The sequence below is a fragment of the Pipistrellus hanaki genome (assembly GCF_964339955.1).
Source record: "Pipistrellus hanaki genome assembly, chromosome: 14".
In the NCBI taxonomy this organism is placed as follows: domain Eukaryota; kingdom Metazoa; phylum Chordata; class Mammalia; order Chiroptera; family Vespertilionidae; genus Pipistrellus; species Pipistrellus hanaki.
In genome coordinates this window covers 14,399,018-14,418,626 of record NC_140516.1, presented here as the reverse complement: position 1 = coordinate 14,418,626, position 19,609 = coordinate 14,399,018, and the positions used below count along the sequence as shown (strand labels likewise).

General features: G+C 52.6%; 1 protein-coding gene across 1 annotated transcript; it reads left to right on the top strand.

Moving 5' to 3' along the window:
- The first annotated feature begins 3,724 nt into the window (after positions 1 to 3,724).
- Positions 3,725 to 10,054, top strand: PLAU (plasminogen activator, urokinase). Its single transcript, XM_084904885.1, has 11 exons — positions 3,725 to 3,859; positions 4,111 to 4,193; positions 4,661 to 4,694; positions 4,848 to 4,955; positions 5,626 to 5,800; positions 5,967 to 6,058; positions 6,348 to 6,558; positions 6,847 to 6,995; positions 7,611 to 7,751; positions 8,092 to 8,240; positions 8,886 to 10,054. The coding sequence occupies exons 2-11, from the start codon at positions 4,137 to 4,139 to the stop codon at positions 9,060 to 9,062; spliced, it is 1,293 nt and encodes a 430-aa protein (XP_084761011.1). The 5' UTR covers positions 3,725 to 3,859; positions 4,111 to 4,136; the 3' UTR covers positions 9,063 to 10,054.
- The last annotated feature ends 9,555 nt before the right edge of the window (positions 10,055 to 19,609 follow it).

The window sequence follows — 19,609 nt, the reverse complement described above, 5'->3', positions numbered from 1 at the left end:
AGGAAGTGGAGGGTATGGGCGGGGAGTGAAGAAAAGGCAAGAAAAGAAACTAACCCTTCAGGGACCCAGTTTCCTGGACGCAGACTCAGGACTAATTTCCGACCTCCTGGTCCTCCGGGAACACCTGGCACCGGCCTGCTCTGCTGGGGGCAGCTCCGGAAAGGGGCCTCCTAGTCTCTGTTGCCACATCTGACAGGAGGTCCGAGACACAGAGCCGGCGGACTGGTGGCTTTCCTCTGGGAGCCAGGAACCGAATGAAGTCACACACATTCAGTTCCTCATTCTCTCACTCTTGACAGAAGCGTCAGACGGCCTAGACCACCGCGCTAGTTCCTGGATCTCAGGCAAGCAACCCACTTGCATTACACACAGCAAGTGCTTTCCAGGAGTTCGAGCCCAGCGCCCCCGAGTGTTTCTGGAAGGAGCTCTCCGAGGCCAGCCCGCAGGAGGGCTCCCTGAGCTGCCACTTCTTCCATCACCGGCCCTCTCTTCGGGGCATTCTGTCTGACAGCCCCCTCCTCTGGAGGAAGTGAGGTGTAAGCATAGGAACAAGGACCAAGTTCTAAGGGTCCTTGCTGGCTTTGCCACTCCTCGACTATATATATATCTCCTCTCCACCTCGTTTTTCTCATCTGCAAAATGGGAATGTTTCCTAACACTTCATAAGGCAATTGTGAGTTTAAAGAGGAATGATTTGTTGCAAAGTGCTTTTTATTTATTTTTATTTTAAAAAAAATGTATTTTATTGATTTTTTGCAGAAAGGAAGGGAGAGAGACAGAGAGCTAGAAACGTCAATGAGAGAGAAACATTGACCAGCTGCCTCTTGCACACCCCCTACTGGGGATGTGCCCACAACCAAACCAGTTTTGGCCTGCAAAGTGCTTTTTAGCACAGTACAGAAACAATGACTGTATTATTATTAAATTTTTATGGCAAAAAAGGAGAGAGAGAGAGAGAGAGAGAGAGAGAGAGAAACTTCCAAAGAGCCTCAGAGCTCTCTGTTTCCACTTGTTCACCGATTCACTCGTAAGAAAGCACCTATGTGAACAAGGGATACACAGATGCTGAGGGAGAGAGAAAGATAGTTATGATGTAGCTTCTGTCCGTAAAGAATTGAAAGACTAGCACAGACTGTGCACCAAAAGGTGGACGCAGGTATTTCAGAGAGCTCGAAGGCCACAGCGGGGAAGGGACGTTTTGTGAGGAGTCGGAGGCCCCAGCGTTGTTCAGCCAGGTGAGGAGGCTGCAGAGGGAAGGAAGGAGTAGAGGGCTGTCATGCTGGCCGCATAACGGTCGTCCAAGCCTCTTTGCTGGGGAGGAAATGAAGTCATCCTCCTCTCAAAAATCAGCATGACAGCCTCCAGCCAAGTAATCTGGAGTCATGAGGGCTGCCGGGGAGCTCTGTGAATCATGGCAGTCTGCTGGGAATTTCCTGATCACTAGCCTGAGTTTCGGGGTAAGTCCTAATGCTGCAACGTCCCTATTTACATTCCGATCACGTTTATTTACAATTAATGGATTCTAAATCCAAACAAAACAGGTCACCGTCTTAGAGGAAGCAGCGAGGCCTCTCTGAGAAGCACAGCACCTCTGACTCAGTCCACCCTCCCCGAGGCTGGCAGCTTAGCCGGTTAACCGGGCGGGTGCAGAAAAACTCTCTCTGGAGGACAGAGGATCACCTGCCTTCCTACAGCGGGATGGTTAACTTACACTTTCCGCGGGCAGAGGCTGGCATCCGGAGACCTCTGGCCGGAACGGAGCCAAGAGGGCTGGCACTGACCCTGCCCTCCTCCACCTGTCCCTCTCCAGTGGAGCCACACTCAAGGTCCAGCTTTGCCAGGCAGCAAAATGCTGCAGGTGTAGGAGAGAGAGAGAGAGAGAGAGAGAGAGAGAGAGAGAGAGAGAGGGAGACCAAGTCTTGGGTGTGGCCTTGGGAGTTTACAGGGAGGGACTCGGAACTCTCCTCTCCCATCAAGGGGGACAGTCTTGGTGGGTAGGACCCAAGGGACTCCCAAGCCCAGGTCCCCAATACTCGGGGAAAGGGGTGTGTGTTGGGGGGGTTGGGGTGTGTGTGAATGAACCCCAGAGTCCCCACTGTGCTCCTTCAGCTATGCCAGAGGGATATGTGCATGTGCATGTGCCTGTGTACAAAACTCTTTGCCTTCGCACAAGAAGAGCAGGCTGTGCTTTATATATGGTCAGTCTTACTGGAGGTCAGTCTTATTTTTTAAAAATATATATATATATTTTATTGATTTTTTTACAGAGAGGAAGAGAGAGGGATAGAGAGTCAGAAACATTGATGAGAGAGAAACATCGATCAGCTGCCTCTTGCACACCCCCCACTGGAGATGTGCCTGCAACCAAGGTACATGCCCTTGACCGGAATCGAACCTGGGACCCTTCAGTCCACAGGCCGACGCTCTATCCACTGAGCCAAACCAGTTTGGCTCAGTCTTATTTGACAAGCAATTCCTTTATCTTATGAGAAACAATGCCCTGCGATGAAGTAGAACACTAAATAAACATGCATTTGACAAACCTGTCATTATGTTTTTGGAATGGATGATTTAAAGATGTGTTTTCAGAAACTTAAACAGTGTTAAAGGAATCTTCTCTTTCTTGTCCTCCAGTTCCCCACTCCTCTCCTCACAGGTAAAAGCGAACTTCCTGCCCCTCTACCGCTCACTGACCACATCAATAAGACCTTCCTATTCCATTGTGTTCGTTCACTAACTGTACGCTGGCCCAGGCATGTAAATGGATTGCTCAGTCCCACCGGTGTGAACCAGGAGCTGAGGATTTGATTCCCCATCAGGGCACATGCCTGGGTTGTGGGCTCCAGGAGGCAGCGTTTGATGTTTCTCTCTCCTTTCCTCTCTGAAATCAATAAAAATCTATTTAAAACAAAAAAATTAATAAATGGATTGTTCATTCTAGGAACTTCCTGAAAGTCCCATCAACACTTCCATAGAAAGAAAGCATCAACAGTGTGTGCCTAAGACTTCGTTTTCACAATCCTGCAATATTGTATCACGACCCCAATCTAAACCTGATCAAGCCCTCACTTTCCTTTTTGTTCAATCCCCCCCCCCGCCAAACCAGCCCTCACGGCCAAGGAATGCCTTTGGCCCAAACTGCAAATTCTCAATAGAATCCGACCTCGCCTTTTCCCCCACCCCCCATCCACTGCCAGCCTCCCTCACCGAGGTCTCAGCTTTGTCTCATCTAGGGTTTGTGTTGATAATTTGGGGGGAGAGCCGGCATTCGACACAAGCATCCTGTGACCACGTGTTTGTCTGTGTTTTCAGCGAGGGCGTGACACGTGCACTTCACACGGCGAAAAAGACTTCCCAGCCATGGACCCTGGTTCCCACGCTGCTGGGCAGGTGGAGGCCCGGCGGGAGGTTGGAGAAGAGGGGACCCAGGGCCCTGGGGGAGGCACCGGAGCTGCACGGGGGGTGGTGGTGGGAATGGGGGGGGGCATCGGAGCTCCCAGCGCCCCCCCTCTCCGCCTATGGGTGTGTGGGAGGGAGGGTGGGCTGCCCCGGGCGGGCCCGGGCCTGGGGCTGCAGGTGCCTCTGCATCGATCCGCTCAGACCCCGCGTCCCCGCCGCTCGGTCCCCGTGGAGGAGGCGCGGGGTCCGGCGCGGCGGCTCCGGGCGGGGAGGGGAGGGGAGTGGACGGGCCGGGCCGGGCCGGGGCGGGGCCAGCGCCTGGGCGGGTCTACATATACCGCCCGCGCCCCGGACAGCTCACAGCGGGACACCGGAGCCCAGCACCGGCCAGCAGCACCCCGTCCACCGTCCGCCCGTCCGCCCGTCCACCGTCCACTCGCCCGTCCACCCGCCCCAGCCGGTGAGTGCAGGCCGCCCTGGGCGCCGGGAGGATGCGCCCCTGCGGCTTCCCTGCCCCCAACCCGCTGCCCGGCTGCGCCCCGCGTGCCCCGGTGCCCGCGGGTCCGGTGCCCGCGGTGCCCACCCCCTGAGCCCCGGAGGAGAGATGGCCCCGCGGGCTCGCCCCGCAGGTGACCCGGGCCCCGCCCCGAGCGGCCGTTCCCGCCGGCGGCTCCCCTCTCCGCGGCGCCTCTGACTTCTCCTTCCCGCCAGGCCGCCGTCTGCCCGAGCCCGCCACCATGAGGGTCCCGCCGGCCTGCCTGCTCCTCTGCGCGCTGGTCCTGAGCAACTGCGAGGTGAGCGGCTTCCCCTGGCGGGGGAGGGGGCTTGCAGGACCCCCTCCCCGCCCCGAACAGCGCCAGGGGAAGGCAGGGCTGGTAGGGAGCTGGTCCCCCCTCCCCCCATCCCATCCTCAGCAGGGCCAGACCCTCCGGGGCCAGAGGACAGGTGTGGCCGGGGGCCTGCAGAGCCAGGGGAGCTCGCGCTTGCAGGCTAGAGAGGAGGAAGAAGCCTCGGGACGGCCCCAGCCGGCTGCCACCTGATCTGGAAGCTTGCTTGAGTCAATCCACTTCTCTTCTCCGGAAACCTATGATCGATATGATCCATCTTGCATTTGAGGGCTAGTCAGATATTTCCAGGGTGAGGAGGGCGGGAGCTGTAGGGAAGGATGAGTTTTGGGATCGGGGCCGGTTTATCCACGCCCTGCGGCCCCAGGGGCGTGGGACCTTTGCTGACCTTTGCCCCTCCCCCCGGTCTTCTCCAGGACAGCCACGATCTTCACGCGGAATCGGCTGCGGGTGAGTATCCACCCCTTGCACAATATCTGGCTGCACAAACATCTCGGGAAGCCTCAGGAGACGGCCCTTCCCTGTCCCTGATGCAGGGCTGGCTCCCCCTCCCCGCCTCCTCCCGTGCGCCTGCTTACCCACCCCCGCCTTTGTCATTTTCAGCAAGCTGTGGCTGTCTGAACGGAGGCACATGTGTGTCCTACAAGTTCTTCTCCAACATTCATCGATGCAACTGCCCGAAGCGGTTCCAGGGGGAGCACTGTGAGATAGGTACGGAGATCCTTCCTCTGCCTGGGGGGAGGGGCACAGGAGATCTGGGGCAGGGAGAGAGGGGTAGGATGCCAGAGCAGGCAGGGGGCAGGAGGTGGGGGTGGAGAGGCGGGCATCATCCCTATGCAATGTGGTAGACACATGGCATCCTACCAGCACGCCTCCCAGGATGACCTCTGACCCTAACTGACCTAGGGACAGACAGCTGCTCCCTCAGCATCGGGAGGGCAGAGTCAAACACGTAAACACACATTGTCTTGTAAGCTGTGGCTGCACATACGTGAAGTGGGGTGGAAGGAGAGTTTCTAGAGTCTTCTACCAGGCCTGAGAATCACTGAGGCCTGGCATGATCTCTAAAATGCCTGTCTAGCCCAAACCGGTTTGGCTCGGTGGATAGAGCATCTGCCCTGCGGACTGAAAGGTCCCAGGTTCGATTCCCGTTGGGGGCATGTGCCTTGGTTGCGGACACATCCCCAGTAGGAGGTGTGCAAGAGGCAGCTGATCGACGATTCTCTCTCTTCGGTGTTTCTGACTCTCTATCCCTCTCTCTTCCTCTCGGTAAAAAAAAAAAAAAATCAATAAAACATATTTTAAAAAAATAATAAACTAAAACGCCTGTCTGAACCTCCTTCTCTTCCTGATCGTCTCTCATCCTCACATCCTTCCACAGATATATTGGCAACTTGCTACCGGGGAAGAGGTCTGACTTACCGAGGGAAGGCCAACACCGACCACATGGGCCGGCCTTGCCTGGCCTGGAACTCTGCCAACGTCCTTCTTCAAAAGTACCACGCCCAGAGGCCCGACGCCCTCCGGCTGGGCCTGGGGAAACACAACTACTGCAGGTGAGGTGGGGCCTCACACAGCCCTTCTGAGCGCGCCCTGGCGCTTCCAGAGTGCTGGCCGTCCCCGGAGAATAATAGCAAGGCCTCTGGCTGAGTCTTCCCTGGAGGGGAGGGGGCGGGAAAGACGTTCTGCTGACATGACAACCTTCTCTGTCTGTGTTGCCAGGAACCCGGACCACCATAGGAAGCCCTGGTGCTACGTGCAGGTTGGCCTGAGGCAGCACGTCCAGGAGTGTGCGGTGAACGACTGCTCTTTGCGTGAGTGCCACTGGCCTGCGTAGGACAGCGGGTGGGAGGGGGCGCATCCGCGTGTCCTCTGATCCCATCACAGGCAAGGTGACCAGACGTCCCGCCGTGGGACGCGGGACAAATTGTTAAAAAACGGGACTGTCCGGCCAAAAGCCGGACGTCTGGTCACCTTAATCACAGGAGGGGTGAGGATGGAGGCCTGCCTGGCCCCCCAAAGCTGGGAGGTCAGAGGATGAGGACGGGGACACTGTATCCTACCTATCTTCCCAAGACATCCCTCCCTCTCTTTCTCCTCCAGGAAGGAATCCGCCCGCCAAAGCGGAGTTCCAGTGCGGCCAGAAGGCCCTGCGGCCCCGCTTTAAGATTGTCGGGGGAGAGCCCACCAGCATCGAGGACCAGCCCTGGTTCGCCGCCATCTACAAGAGGCAACGCGGAGGCTCCGTCACCTTCGTGTGCGGGGGCAGCCTCATCAGCCCCTGCTGGGTGGTCAGCGCCGCGCACTGCTTCATGTACGTCCCTCTGCCTCTTCTCCCCGGCCCTCCTGCCACGCCCCACACGCGTCCCTTTCTCCTCCCCGGCAAAGGATGCCCCTCCCGTTCTACCCTCTCAGCCCCTTCATGTGGCCCACCGCCCTGGGGACAAGTCACGCTCCACAATGTGTCTATCGCACCACTCCACCCCCACCTCCTACCCCCTGCCTGCTCCTGCATCCCACCCATCTCTGCCCCATCCAAGACCGCCTGTGGGGTCGCGGTGGTGGGGAGGGCGTGGAAGTGACGGGGCCTCCTTTCCCACAGTAATCACCAGCAGAAGCAGGACTACATCGTCTACCTGGGCCGGTCCAAGCTCAACGCCAACACGCCGGGGGAGATGAAGTTCCAGGTGCAGACGCTCATCCTGCACGAGGACTACAGCGCGGACACGCTTGCTCACCACAACGACATCGGTGAGTGGAGAGCCCTCCCCTGCCGTCACGAGGAGGACCCAGAGAGAAGGAGGGGTTCAAAGAGAGACGCAATGGGAGGTTGAGGTGGAAGGCAAACCTGAAGACTCTACTTTACTTGACAAAGGGAGCGGTGGGGAAGAGTTTGGGGTGCTCCCTGTAGAGCCCCTGAATTTCCTTCCAACAGGTAGCCCTCCCCGGGTGGCAGTGGCCCCGTGGGCAGGGCTTAGGCTGGGATGCCCCTTCCTTTGCTGGAGGCAGACTCTGTCCCAGGATAGAAAACTCAGGTAGAGCATAAGGCTGGATGTCAGCCCAGCTACCTCAGTCAGGGCTTTTTGTAGGAAAAAAAAAACACACAAAACAACCTCTCCTCCAGCTGTGTGCAGGAGCCCTGGCTGCCCGCGCCTTTGGCAGTGGCTGGAACAAAGCCCACGAGGCATGAGATAAGGGAAACTTGCTTCATTCCTACGAGCACACCTCCTCCCAGGATGACCTCTGACCCTAACTGGCCTAGGGATAGACAGCTGCTCCCTCAGCATTGGGAGGCAGAGATGGTGACCGCCTGACCAGCTGGTGATCTTTCCCCTCTGACCTCTCCCTCCTTCTCCCCTCTCCCAGCCTTGCTGAAGATCATTTCCGACTCGGGCGAGTGTGCACAGCCATCCCGGTCCATACAGACCATCTGCCTGCCCCCGATGTACGGAGATGCTCACACTGGCACAAGCTGTGAGATCGCCGGCTTCGGAAAAGAGAACATCTGTAAGTGACCTTCGGGGCTGGCTGAGGGGTCCTGGGGGAGGGCTGTCACCTGGAAGTGAGCTCCGCTTGATGCAGGGAGGATGTGGAGGTAGAGAAGGAGCATGGGGAGTAGCAGATGGGTCCAGAGAAGGCGTGGGGATCACTGTTCAGGGAATGACGCACCATGATGGTAAATGACCGGAGGGGGAGGGGCTCTCTGAGGGGCTCAGATTAGGGTGGGAGGAGAATAGGGGCTTTCCCCGTAGGAATACGTTTTGGTCCCCTCCCTGGCAGAGTCCCAGCAGAGAAGGGCTGGGCAGACACATCGTAAGGTAACATTCTCCATGTTTCTCCCATCTAGCCGACTATATCTATCCAGAGGAGCTGATGAAGGCTTCTGTGGAGCTGATTTCCCACCAGCAGTGTCAGCAGCCCCACTACTATGGCTCTGAAATCACCACCAGAATGCTGTGTGCGGCTGACCCCGAGTGGAAGAGAGATTCTTGCAAGGTGAACGTTCTAAGCATTTCTCTCCGTTATCCCCAGACCTCTCCAGGGCTCCTGAGCCTCTCCAGCCAAAGCCCCAAGAAGCCAGAATCAGGAGCTCAAGTTTTAGGTTCAGACCAATGCTTACGTTTCTACCGAACTCTTGTCAGCTGGTCTCTGTGGTAGGCACTTCAGATGCGGGGAGAGAGGAGGACGAAGAAGAAACAATAGAAAATAACACCGCCCAGTGTTCGGAGTGTGGCGTTCATTGTAAATGATCAGATGTTTAGGCGAGGGAGCTGAGTGGCCATGAGATGGTCACGGAGGGGAGGCTGTACAGAGAACGGGGCTCCCCAGGGACTGGAGGAGGCAGAGGGAAGGCTGGAGAGCATGTCAGCTGCAAGATACAGAAACGAGAGTGAGCACAGCACATTCCAGGGCGGGAGAGAGATGGGGTCCGGGGATGCAGGCGGAATGGTGGCAGATAACAGGGCTTTGAAAGCCAGCCAGAGCATTTTGAACTTGGTGTGGGAGGAAATGGGGAGTCACTAAGGTCGTTGACATTGGAAAGCTCTCCCTTCTCTCTGGGGTATGACTGAGGAGTAGGATCCGACCGCCCCCTTCCTAACTTCTTTCCAGGGCTCACTTTCTGTGTTTTTGGCTCAACAGGGAGACTCAGGGGGGCCCCTGGTCTGCCCCACCCAAGACCGCCTGGTTCTGACTGGGATCGTGAGCTGGGGCAGTGACTGTGCCATGAAGGACAAGCCGGGTGTCTACACGAGGGTCTCCCGCTACCTGTCCTGGATCCGCACTCACATCGGGGAGGAGAATGGCCTAGCCTCCTGAATGGCCCGGCCCTCTGGGGGCCCCCAGGGAGCCACGGAGGAGAGCAGCGGCACCCAACTCCCACACTGACCGGCATTTCTGCAGCAGCTCCGTCCGCACCAGCCACGTATATGCAAGGGGCTGAGGAAGAGAGGCTCTGCAGAGGTGGTTTTGCTTGTGCTGCCCACCAGGGTGAGCAGCAACGGCTTTATCCTCAGATTCAGGACTGGGTGCTGGATGCCCAGGTCCCCTCTGGCCAGGATGGAGGGGTGGTCCTGACCCAGGATGGTACTGACCAATAGTCTGTTTTTTGTTTTTTTTTTGTTTGTTTTGTTTTCTGGAGATAAAAATGACATCTCCTATGCTTGGGAAGGAGAGGTAGCTCCCCCAACAGAGGACATTCGTGAGGCCTAGTGTTGGGAAATGAATCATTTCCCAATTAGGAAGTGCAGCAGAACTGAGGTCTCTCGAGGGAGCTTGGCCAATGTGGGAACAGTGGTTGGGGGAGCAGGGACGTTAATAACTTGAGGGCAGGGCGCTGACATTCCATGAATGTATCAGGAAATATTATATATGCATGTGTATATTTGCACACCTGTGCTCGGGCTGTGAGGAGTCAGAATGAGTAAGAGCTGGTGTTCCTGTGTTCTACGTCTAGATATTTCCCTAAACTGTATGGACTATGATGCCACATAGCATGACCTGCCAGGAGAGGTCATGGGCCATTCCTGGCACCTCTTGGGTCTCCCATGCTATGAAGCCTATGAATGTATCATTCTGGGCATGGCTCGGGACCAGCATTAAAATTTCAGTTTCACTATCACTTCACTGTCCCTTTCTTGGACACTTATCCCTTCTGACCTTTCAGCCAGATGCATCCCGATCCTCACTGAGTGGGGAGAGGACCACTCCTGTGTACACTGAATATTTAATGATATCCTGCTATTTTTATTTATATCTATTTTTATAACTTTGAATAAAGATGATTAATAAAATGTGATTTTTTTCCTAAAGACTTTTGTTCTTCCCTGGTGTTGGTATGGGAGGGCGTTGGGGAGCGTAAAAAGCAGAACATGGCCTTGGCGGCACGTACCCCAGAGTTTCTTTTGGGGCTGCATCTCTGGAGTTCATGGGGCGTTGGGACGTAGCTAGGGGAGTTCTAGGTTAGGCCCTCCACAGGACCCACAGTTTGGTCCATGGTGTGCAGGCTGGGTATCAACCCCAGTGCCCTCCGTAGCCTGATGCTTTTGCGCAGTGCACATCTTGTATAACTATGTGTGGTGATCCTCTTTAGTATTAGTCTCTTCACTCTGCCCCCAACAACCCCAGGGCTGACCTCAACCAAGCGGAACACCTGCCTGAGTGAAAATTATTGATCCAAAACCCAGCTTAGCTCGAGTCTGTCAGGGAACGGAAAACATAACTGCCCATTAACTGTGGGGCTAGTGCTGAGTGTTCTCAGTATGCTAATGGAGCTCACGACCTGCCATTGCTATTGTATTCTTACTATCGGGCGGCTCAGAGCCTGACACTGGTTGGTATCCTAATGGAGGTGAGCAAATGTTTTGAACCAAACATCAGCTTTTAAAGAACTAGAGCAGTGGTCAGCAAACTCATCAGTCAACAGAGCCAAATAACAACAGTACAAGGATTGAAATTTCTTTGGAGAGCCAAACTTTTTAAACTGAAACTTCTTCTAACTCCACTTCTTCAAAAATAGACTCGCCCAGGCCGTGGTATTTTGTAGAAGAGCCACACTCAAGTGGCCCAAGAGCCGCATGTGGGCTGTGAGCCGCAGTTTGCCAGCCACGGAACTAGAGTATAGAAGGCAGGCTGGGAGGCAGGGTTGGATGCCCAAATACTGGAGTTTCCAAGCGATGCTAATGGGTTTGGCAGTGTTTCTTACCCAAGTCACCTGAGAGGCTTTTAAAAAAACATGTGCATGTCTATATTCCACCCACAGAGACGGGGCTGCAGGCCGGGGCTGGTGCCAGGCTCCGTGCCTTGGAAGAGCTCAGGTGTTTTTGATAAGCACCCTGAGTGGATGTCTTTGGGGGACCATCGGCCAGACTGCGTGAAGCGCCCAGTAAATTCAAGATGTGGCCAGCATGTGTCCCCTGCACAGTCAGTTTTCTGCGTGGGGTGTGGGGGTGCCAGGTCTCCTGGGCTCCCGAGGGCCCCGGGAGGGCAAGGACCCAGAGTATTCAACTTTTTGTCTTTGTTGTTGGGAAGTTGGCAGATACCTTTCTTGCTCTGGGGGTGCAGGGTGCTCAGGAGCTCTTGGTGGGGTGGCGCTTCCTCCTCACCCTCACGGGCTTCTGGCTGCTCAGAGGCAGCTGGCCCTGCGCGTGCGGCCGTGGGCCGATGCTGCGGTACTTGCTCCTGTGGATCAGGTGCCGGGCCTATGTTCTTGTGGATGGTGGTCCGCATGTAGGAGGTGGCGGCTTTCACTACCTGATTCTCCACTTCATGGCGAACGCCACACCTTTGCCCTGGGCCGCAGGCTCCACGCCCACTGTCTTGCGGTGAATCACACTGTTGTAGCGAAAGGAGCCAGGGGCCTTCAGATTCAGATGATTGGGTTCGGTGCTGTCCGTCTGCTTGTTGCTCTTTTTTTTGTTTTTAAAAATATATTTTATTGATTTTTTACAGAGAGGAAGAGACAGAGATAGAGCGTTAGAAACATTGATGAGAGAGAATCATCGATCAGCTGCCTCTTGCACACCCCCTCCTGGGGATGTGCCCGCAACCAAGGTACCTGGTTGCCCTTGACCCGAATCGGACCCGGGACCTTTCAGTCCATAGGCCAACACTCTATCCACTGAGCCAAGCTGGTTTCGGCTGCTTGTTGCTCTTAATCAGGAAGCTGGCAGACCATCCACTGCAGGTGGAAGGAAAGCGCTCAGTCAGTCATTAATCCCTATAACCAAGCACGCTGTCTTGTTCGGTATGATGCAGTGGCTTCAGAGCGTGGGTTTTGGAGTCCAGGGGCCGGGACTAGAATCCTGGCTCTAACGCTAGCTGTGTGATTTAGGAAAGAATCTTGACCTCTCTGCGCCTCTGTTTCCTCTTCTGTGAAAGAATTAATACCATCTACCTCCTGGGATGATGACAAGGATTCACGAGCTCAGAAATCTCCCAGCAGAATCCTGGCACCTAGTAACGGCACAGAAATGGTGGCTCTGATCACAAAGCCACGTAACTTCTTGTGGAGCTGAACGGACCCCACCCCCCTCACCACCCTAGGATGCACTGGGGTGTTCTGTGTGAGCTGACATTTGCTAGGAAAGGGAAGGCGTGCAGTGAAGCCAAGGGGCCCAGCCCAGACTGAGTTGCCGCTCAGCCTCTGCACTCGCCCCCAGGGGCCGAGGAGATCCTGTTCCAACATGAGCCGCAGCATCAGGGCTCACAGACTCCGAAAACAGGAAGTGTGAGCTCCACGGGCTGGATTGAGCAATGACACGGCTAACTCTGCTCAGACGGTTTCCCAGCCACCACCCCGACCCCCAGCCAGCCGCTGCCTCTTCCCCGAGATGTGGACGTCACTCAGGGCTGGCAGACATCAGCGACTCCTCCACCACCAGTTTCACGGCTCCCGACTCTACCCTGCCCCGCACTGTAGGCACTGCCTTTTTCCCGTGTTCGCCTTGCACTGGACACTGAGTGAAGTTCTTCACATGGTATCTGGTTTAACCTCACAAAAATCACAGAAGGAAGGTGTGATCATTGGCCCATTTTTAGGAGAGAAAATGGAGGCACAGAGAGGTTGAGGGACTTGCCCAAGGCAATGCAGCTGGCAAGTGGCAGAGCCAGGCAGCAGTCTGCAGAGTGCCCACGCCGAGCACTGACATCTGACCTGTCAGCCGGCCCAGCTGAGGAAAGGAGAGTGGCCCTCCTTCCAAGGTCCCTCCTTCAAGGATTCTGGGTGAGTGTGTGAGGATTTCACCCCCCTACCTGGATTATAGTCCTTCCCTCTTAAAGGAGACCACACGGAGCCACCAGTTTCAAAGGAAAACCACCTTCTCGAGCTAACCTCAGCCTTTTTTGTTGAAACCTGATTTCATTGAAGTGGTTTCCGTTTTCACCAGAACTCCTCCTTCGGAAATGTTCTGTACACCATTCCATGATCGGGACTCAACTTGATTTCCACTTATACTCTGCGTTCCTCAGACCAACCCTCCACAGCAGCCACATCCCTGCGTGCACCCTCCAAACTCCTCCCAGCGTGTCCGCCTTCTTCCCCAGCAGAAAACATTTGAGCCTTCCCTTTGAATTGGGCACAGTGAGAGCTATTTTTAAAATAACAGTATTATGTTTTAAATTTTAAAATAAAATAATTCAAAAACTCCCCCCAAAACAGTATTTGCCCTGGCTGGTGTGGCTCAGTTGGTTGGGCGTTGTCCCCTGCACCCAAAGATTGCTGGTTCAGTTCCCGGTCAGAGCACATGGAGGGGTTGTGGTCTCAATCCCAAGTAGGGGGTGTGCAGGAGGCAGGCTATTGGTATTTCATTTTCACATGGATGTTTCTCTCTCTCTCCCTCTCCTTCCTCTCTCTCTAAAATATCAATTAAAAATCACAAAAAACCCCACAGTATTATTGAGATATAATACACTTGCCAAAAACACTCACCTATTTAATGTATACAACTCAAGATTTGTAGCATATTCACATAGTTCTGCAACACTCAACACAGTCAATTTTAGAACATTTTCATCATCTCAAAAAACAAAGAAACAAACCCCTCAGCAGCAATTCTCTTGTTCTCTTCAATCTCATCGCCCCCTAAATCTACTTTCTGTCTCTCTAGTTTTCCCATTCTGGACATTTCATACACATGGACTCATACACTGTGTGGTCTTTTGTGACAGACTTTTTTTACTTCCCATGATGTTTTCCAGTTTCATCCATGCTGTAGCATGTATCAGTCCAGTTGCTGAGTTTTAAGTAGCACATTGGGAGAAAAGATAACCTAGGCCCCCTTCTGACCTTGCAGTCCCTTTGCGATTCATTCAACAAATCTTAAAAAAAGAAAAAGCTTAAGTATCTAAATATCAGGTACTCTTAGACGCTGAAATACAAAAATGAGTGGGACATAGTCCCAGTCCTCCGGGAGCTCACACCTTTGTGAAGGAGACAGAACCATGACCGCAATCCAAGGTGATAAATGTGATAATAAAAGTATGTGTCCCTGACTGGCTGCCTCTAGTGGGATTGTGGGTTTAATCCTTGGTCAGGGCACATACAAGAATCAACTAATGTAAGTGGAACAACAAATCAATGTTTCTTTCTCCCTTCTTCTCTCTTAAAAAAAGAAATGAGCTGAAACCGGTTTGGCTCAGTGGATAGAGCGTCGGCCTGCGGACCAGAAGGTCCCAGGTTTGATTCAGGTCAAGGGCATGTACATTGGTTGCGGGCACATCCCCAGTGGGGGATGTGCAGGAGGCAGCTGGTCGATGTATTTCTCTCATCAATGTTTCTAGCTCTCTATTTCTCTCCTTTCCTCTCTGTGAAAAATCAATAAAATAAATTTAAAAAAAAAAAGAAAGAAAGAAAGAAAGGAAAAAATTTAAAAAATAGAAAGAAATGAAAGTATCATCTTGGCCGGGGTGGCTCAGCTGGTTGAGCATTGTCCCATGCGCCATGAGGTCACTGACTTCTTTCCCGGGTTGTGGCTCTGATCCCCAGTAGGAGCATACGGGAGGCAGCTGAAGGATGTTTCTCCCTCTCCCACCCCCTCTCTCTAAAATCAATACAAACATGCCCTAGCCGGTTTGGCTCAGTAGATAGAGCATCAGCATGCAGACTGAAGGGTTCCAGGTTCCATTCCGGTCAAGGGTTGTGGGGATCCCCAGTAGGGGACATGTAGGAGGCAGCTGATCAATGATGATTCTCTCTCCTCATTGATGTTTCTATCTCTCTCTCCCTCTCCTTCCTCTCTGAAATCAATAAAAATGTATTTAAAATAAATGAATAAAATGGTTTTGCTATATAAACAATGAAAATCAATACAAACATATGGGGGGGGAAGTATGTATAAAGTGCATAAGTGCATGGGATGATGATGAGAAAGCAAATAATTTTGCCTTGGGAAGTCAAGGAGGATTTTATAGATATTTTACCGTGGTCTTCAAAGATTCAAAGAAATTTGCCAAATAAGATGAAAGGCATCCTAGGTATGGGGCAGATCATGAAGATGTGAAAACACAAGGAGTTCACAAGAAATGACAAATAAATTACTGTGGTAGGTAAAAGAGTTTTGGGGAAATGAGCAAGGAGAGAGAGAGAGAGAGAGAGAGAGTGAGTGGGGGGATGGAAGTGGGGGGGTTGCTGGTAAGGATCCTTAGGCACGGCCAGTATTCAGTAGTAAGTACTACTCAATCGCTAAACAGCAGCTGTCCCAAGATCCCCTCCCTGTTGCCCCCTGCCACCCAGCTCCTCTGCACTTCTTTGGGATCCAGCAAGCACAGAGTTAATGTCGGCCAGGGGCCTAGCAGGGCCCTCTGAGACCCCTCTCTCCTCCAGCCGCCATCAAAGTGTTGGTGCTCCGAAGTCCTGTTAGGAAAATATTTTTAGAAATCACTTCTTGTCCTCAGGTACTATTTCTAAATCTAGAAAGTTAATTAACATCAGGAGTCATAAAAGGTTTTTTGTTTTTTTTCTTTAAAAATTTCCACTCATTTGTAAAAGGAACTATGAAGGTACAATGCTTCCATAGCATTCCACAGTCATTGTTAACACTTTGGCCTTCTTGGGTCTCCTTTGCAGTCTCAACCTCCTCTACTTGACTCCAAATATCGAGTCCCCAAGTCTTGATCCTATGCTTTGAGGAAAGAGTGAAGAACAAAACGGAATCACTATAGTCAAGCCGTTAAATTACTAAAATCAGGAGTAGGCTGAGGCATGAGGAAATTATTCTATTCAACAAGCCTGGAAACTTAAACTTTTGAACTCTCCAATTATGCCTGGAGATGATCTCTCTATCTCTATCTCTCTCTCTATCTCTCTCTCTCTCTCTCTCTCTCTCTCTCTCTCTCTCTATCTCTATCTCTATCTCTATCTCTATCTCTTATTTCTATCTGTTCCTTTGGAGCTGAGAGAAATCTGGCTTTGGGAGTGGGTTCTCCCCCAACTCTGGGTCAGGGTACTGGTTGATGTAGTAGCCCACACAGGTGACCTCTTGCCCATGGGAAGTGCAGGAGACAAGGACCACAGTCACACCAATGGCGTGGCTCTCAGGGATGAGGGATGGGTTGGGAGCATCGGCCTGAAAGAGGGACGTGTCTCCCTGCTGGGACAGGACAACCAGCATGGAGTCTGGGATTTGACCAAACTCCTCTCCGCTGAGCCAGCATAAATGATCTTCCACTCTAGGTCTTGGCCATCGCCTCGCCAGGTCCAGGCTCAGCCGAGCCTGGGGCCAAGCCCACACCTGGGTCCTATGTGTCAGCGGACAGCGTTGCTCACGGAGCCCCCTGCCGTCTCTGTTGGTGGACTGAAGTTACCGATTGCCTTTGGAAGGACTTGGGAGACGAAGTTCACATGACATTTAATATCTAGGCCTTCCAGACAGCCTGCAAGATTTTCATCCTGGACCAATTTAGAAGCTAAAAATGCAGGACCGATTCTTCTCAAGGGTTTACCTTTTACTGTAACGCTCAGCTTTTCCTTCTTCCTTGGGACACTCTGGGCACTGCCTAGTTGTGGTTTTGGTTTGCAAACACGAAGGCTTTCTAGCAAAAGCCTCCTGACTCCTTTCTGCTCTGTTGACACCCTTCTCCCCTTCTCACTGTCACCTTCTCCCACAGCCTCATTCACACCCAGGCTTAACATACTGCCAATAAACAAACGCCTATTTCCAGCCAGACATTTCCTCTCAACATCAAACTCTTTTTTTTATTTATTATTTTCTAAATATATTTTATTGATTTTTTACAGAGAGGAAGGGAGAGAGATAGAGAGCTAGAAACGTCGATGAGAGAGAAACATCGACCAGCTGCCTCTTGCACACTCCCTACCGGGGATGTACCTGCAACCAACGTACATGCCCCTGACCGGAATCAAACCCGGGACCTTTCAGTCCGCAGACCGACGCTCTACCACTGAGCCAAACCGGTTTCGGCTAAACATCAAACTCTTACTTTTCACTGTCTACTTGTCTACTTGCCACCCCCTTTTAGTTGTCACACGTAAGGCACCTCAGACAGCCTGCCCCAAACTAGCCCTGTCTCAGGCACCAACCCGATGGATGCTTTCATCACTGTCTCAGGTGTTGACAGCACCTCCATTCACATCCAGAAATCTAGGAGTCATACTGATGCTTCTCTCCTCTCACCCCCTCGTTCCATCCATTACCAAGTCCTTTCTCTCCATTTTCACTACCACCATCAACTTGTGTCTGGGCTACCATGCTAGCTTCCCAAACTGGCCTCCCCATTGATTTGACCTCTCCTTCCACTCCTCCCCACAGCACCACCAACCCTTTCTTTACACCTGAAACGAAAAACATTTTGGAAATGCAAATATGCTTAATGACTCCCTGTGCTCCCGCCTGGCTAGCTTGGGCAGGGTCTGGCCCCTACTTCTCTAGCTCGTTGGGCATCCAGCTCTCCCAGGCCTGCCCTGCTCAGCTAGTCTCTTGCCGGGCAGTCCCTCTCCCACCACAGGGCCCTGGTTCCTGATGTTCCTTCCGCCGGGGACTTCCTTCCTGACGTTCTCTCACTAGTGAAGTTCCTCCTTTTGCTTCCGAGATCATTTCTTCGAGGAAGACTCTCCGAGGTTGCCTGTGTCTATAGAGAATCCTGCTGCTTTGCCTACAGTCTCACTACAGTACAGACTATTACCTCTCCGGTGCTCTTGTCACTGTTGCAGTGTTACCTTTGCTGCATCGTTACTTGGTTAGTGTGTGCTTTTCTTCAGCAAATGGTAACCCCAATGAGGGACAGTGTGTTGTTGATCACCACTGTATCCCAATTGATGTCTGGGGATGGTGTCTAGAATAAGGCAGGCGTCAAGTACATATTTATTGAATGAATGCATTCTGATGTATTTCTTTACATTTGTTTCCTCTCTCTGCCTATTTTTTACATGGCTGTGTTCACCGTCTTCAAACTACAGCCCGCGGGCCACATGCAGTCCCCAGGGGAGTCTGATCCTGCCCGCCAGGTTTTTTGGGCAGTGAGAGCAGCCAAGGTGTTACAGTAGGAATTAGTAGTTCATATAGTCCGGCCCTCCAGCTCTCTGAGGGACCGTGATCTGGCCCCCACTTTAAAAAGTTTGAGGGCCTCTGCCATGATCTTGTATCCTGTCCTTATCCTCTGACTGTTTTGTCGCAAGTGTTTTCCTATGGTATTGCAAATATCTCCAAGCCTTATGTACACAATGCAGTGAATAATAACACTCATCCAACCTGCCTTTCTGAATTGAGGCAGCACGATAAAGTATGCGAGCGCTCCTTGTAAACCACATGTACACATGAGACATTATTTGCATTTAAAAGGAAATGTGGGTGAAGTTTGTCCCTGCTGCCCGCTCCATCCTTGGGCATTCCCTTCCCCCCCATCCCCACCCCAAAGCCCTTGTTCTGCTTAGTCACCTAGTTAAGGTCTAAAATAAATAATTAACTTTAATATGCTACCAGTCCAAGGAGGTTTGCATTTTTTTTTTTTTTTTTTTAAGGCTTTTAAAAGAAGGGCACGCATTCCAAGTAGATGAAGTCTGGAGGCTGGGAAAGCACTCAGGATATTAATTTATCATTGATTCATCCTTCACTCAGTCATGGAACACTCACTGAGAGTTGGTCACGGGCCTGGCTGTGCTGTGTCCTGGGTGTGGAGATAAAAGCCCAAGCCTCAGCTTCAGTGGGCTAAAGGTCAAGTGGGGCCGTGGTGGGCAAACCGCGGCTCTCGAGCCACGTGTGGCTTGCGAGCCGCGGTTTGCCGCTCTGTTGACTAATGAGTTTGCTGACCACTGAAGTGGGGGGACAGATAAGTAAGTGATTATGGTGAGAGCATGGCTATGAGGAAGGTGTGCAAGATGGTCATGGAGAGCTAAGAGTACATTCTGCGCAGAAGAAACAGCATGTGCCAAGAGGTGATTAGGCTGGTGGGACCGGTAAGAGCTAGTACCTACGGGGCTAGAGGACCTGGAGTGCCACACGAAGGACTTTACACCTTATTGTGATGGGGAGTCATTCAAAAGTTTGGAGCATGCGGCAGCGGTGTGAAAGATTGATTAAAGGAAGATTCTCGGGCCTAGATGAGACTATGGGCAGGAATTACCAGTTCAGAAACTACTGCAGTTAGCCAGGAGCTGAAGAGTGTCTGAACCTGGGCACTGGCAGTGAGGTAGAAGGGGAGGGTACAGATATGGGCAGATTTTATGGGGATAGGATATACTTGGTGCCAGGTTGAGGGTATAAGGAGAGTATCATTTGGTTTAGCCTCCTGGCTTCAGACAGATATGATACTACATCATTTTACAGGAGTTTTCACCATCAGTGATTTTCCTAAAGCCACAGCTAGTGGGTAGCTGATGAATCCAGAGTTACTACCGGTGGGCTTTCAGGGAC

Coding starts and splice junctions, on each gene's coding strand:
- PLAU (XM_084904885.1), top strand. CDS start 4,137: ATGAGGGTCCCGCCGGCCTGCCTGCTCCTCTGCGCGCTGGTCCTGAGC. Junction 4,194..4,660: donor TGGTCCTGAGCAACTGCGAG/GTGAGCGGCTTC, acceptor GGTCTTCTCCAG/GACAGCCACGATCTTCACGC. Junction 8,241..8,885: donor GGAAGAGAGATTCTTGCAAG/GTGAACGTTCTA, acceptor TTGGCTCAACAG/GGAGACTCAGGGGGGCCCCT.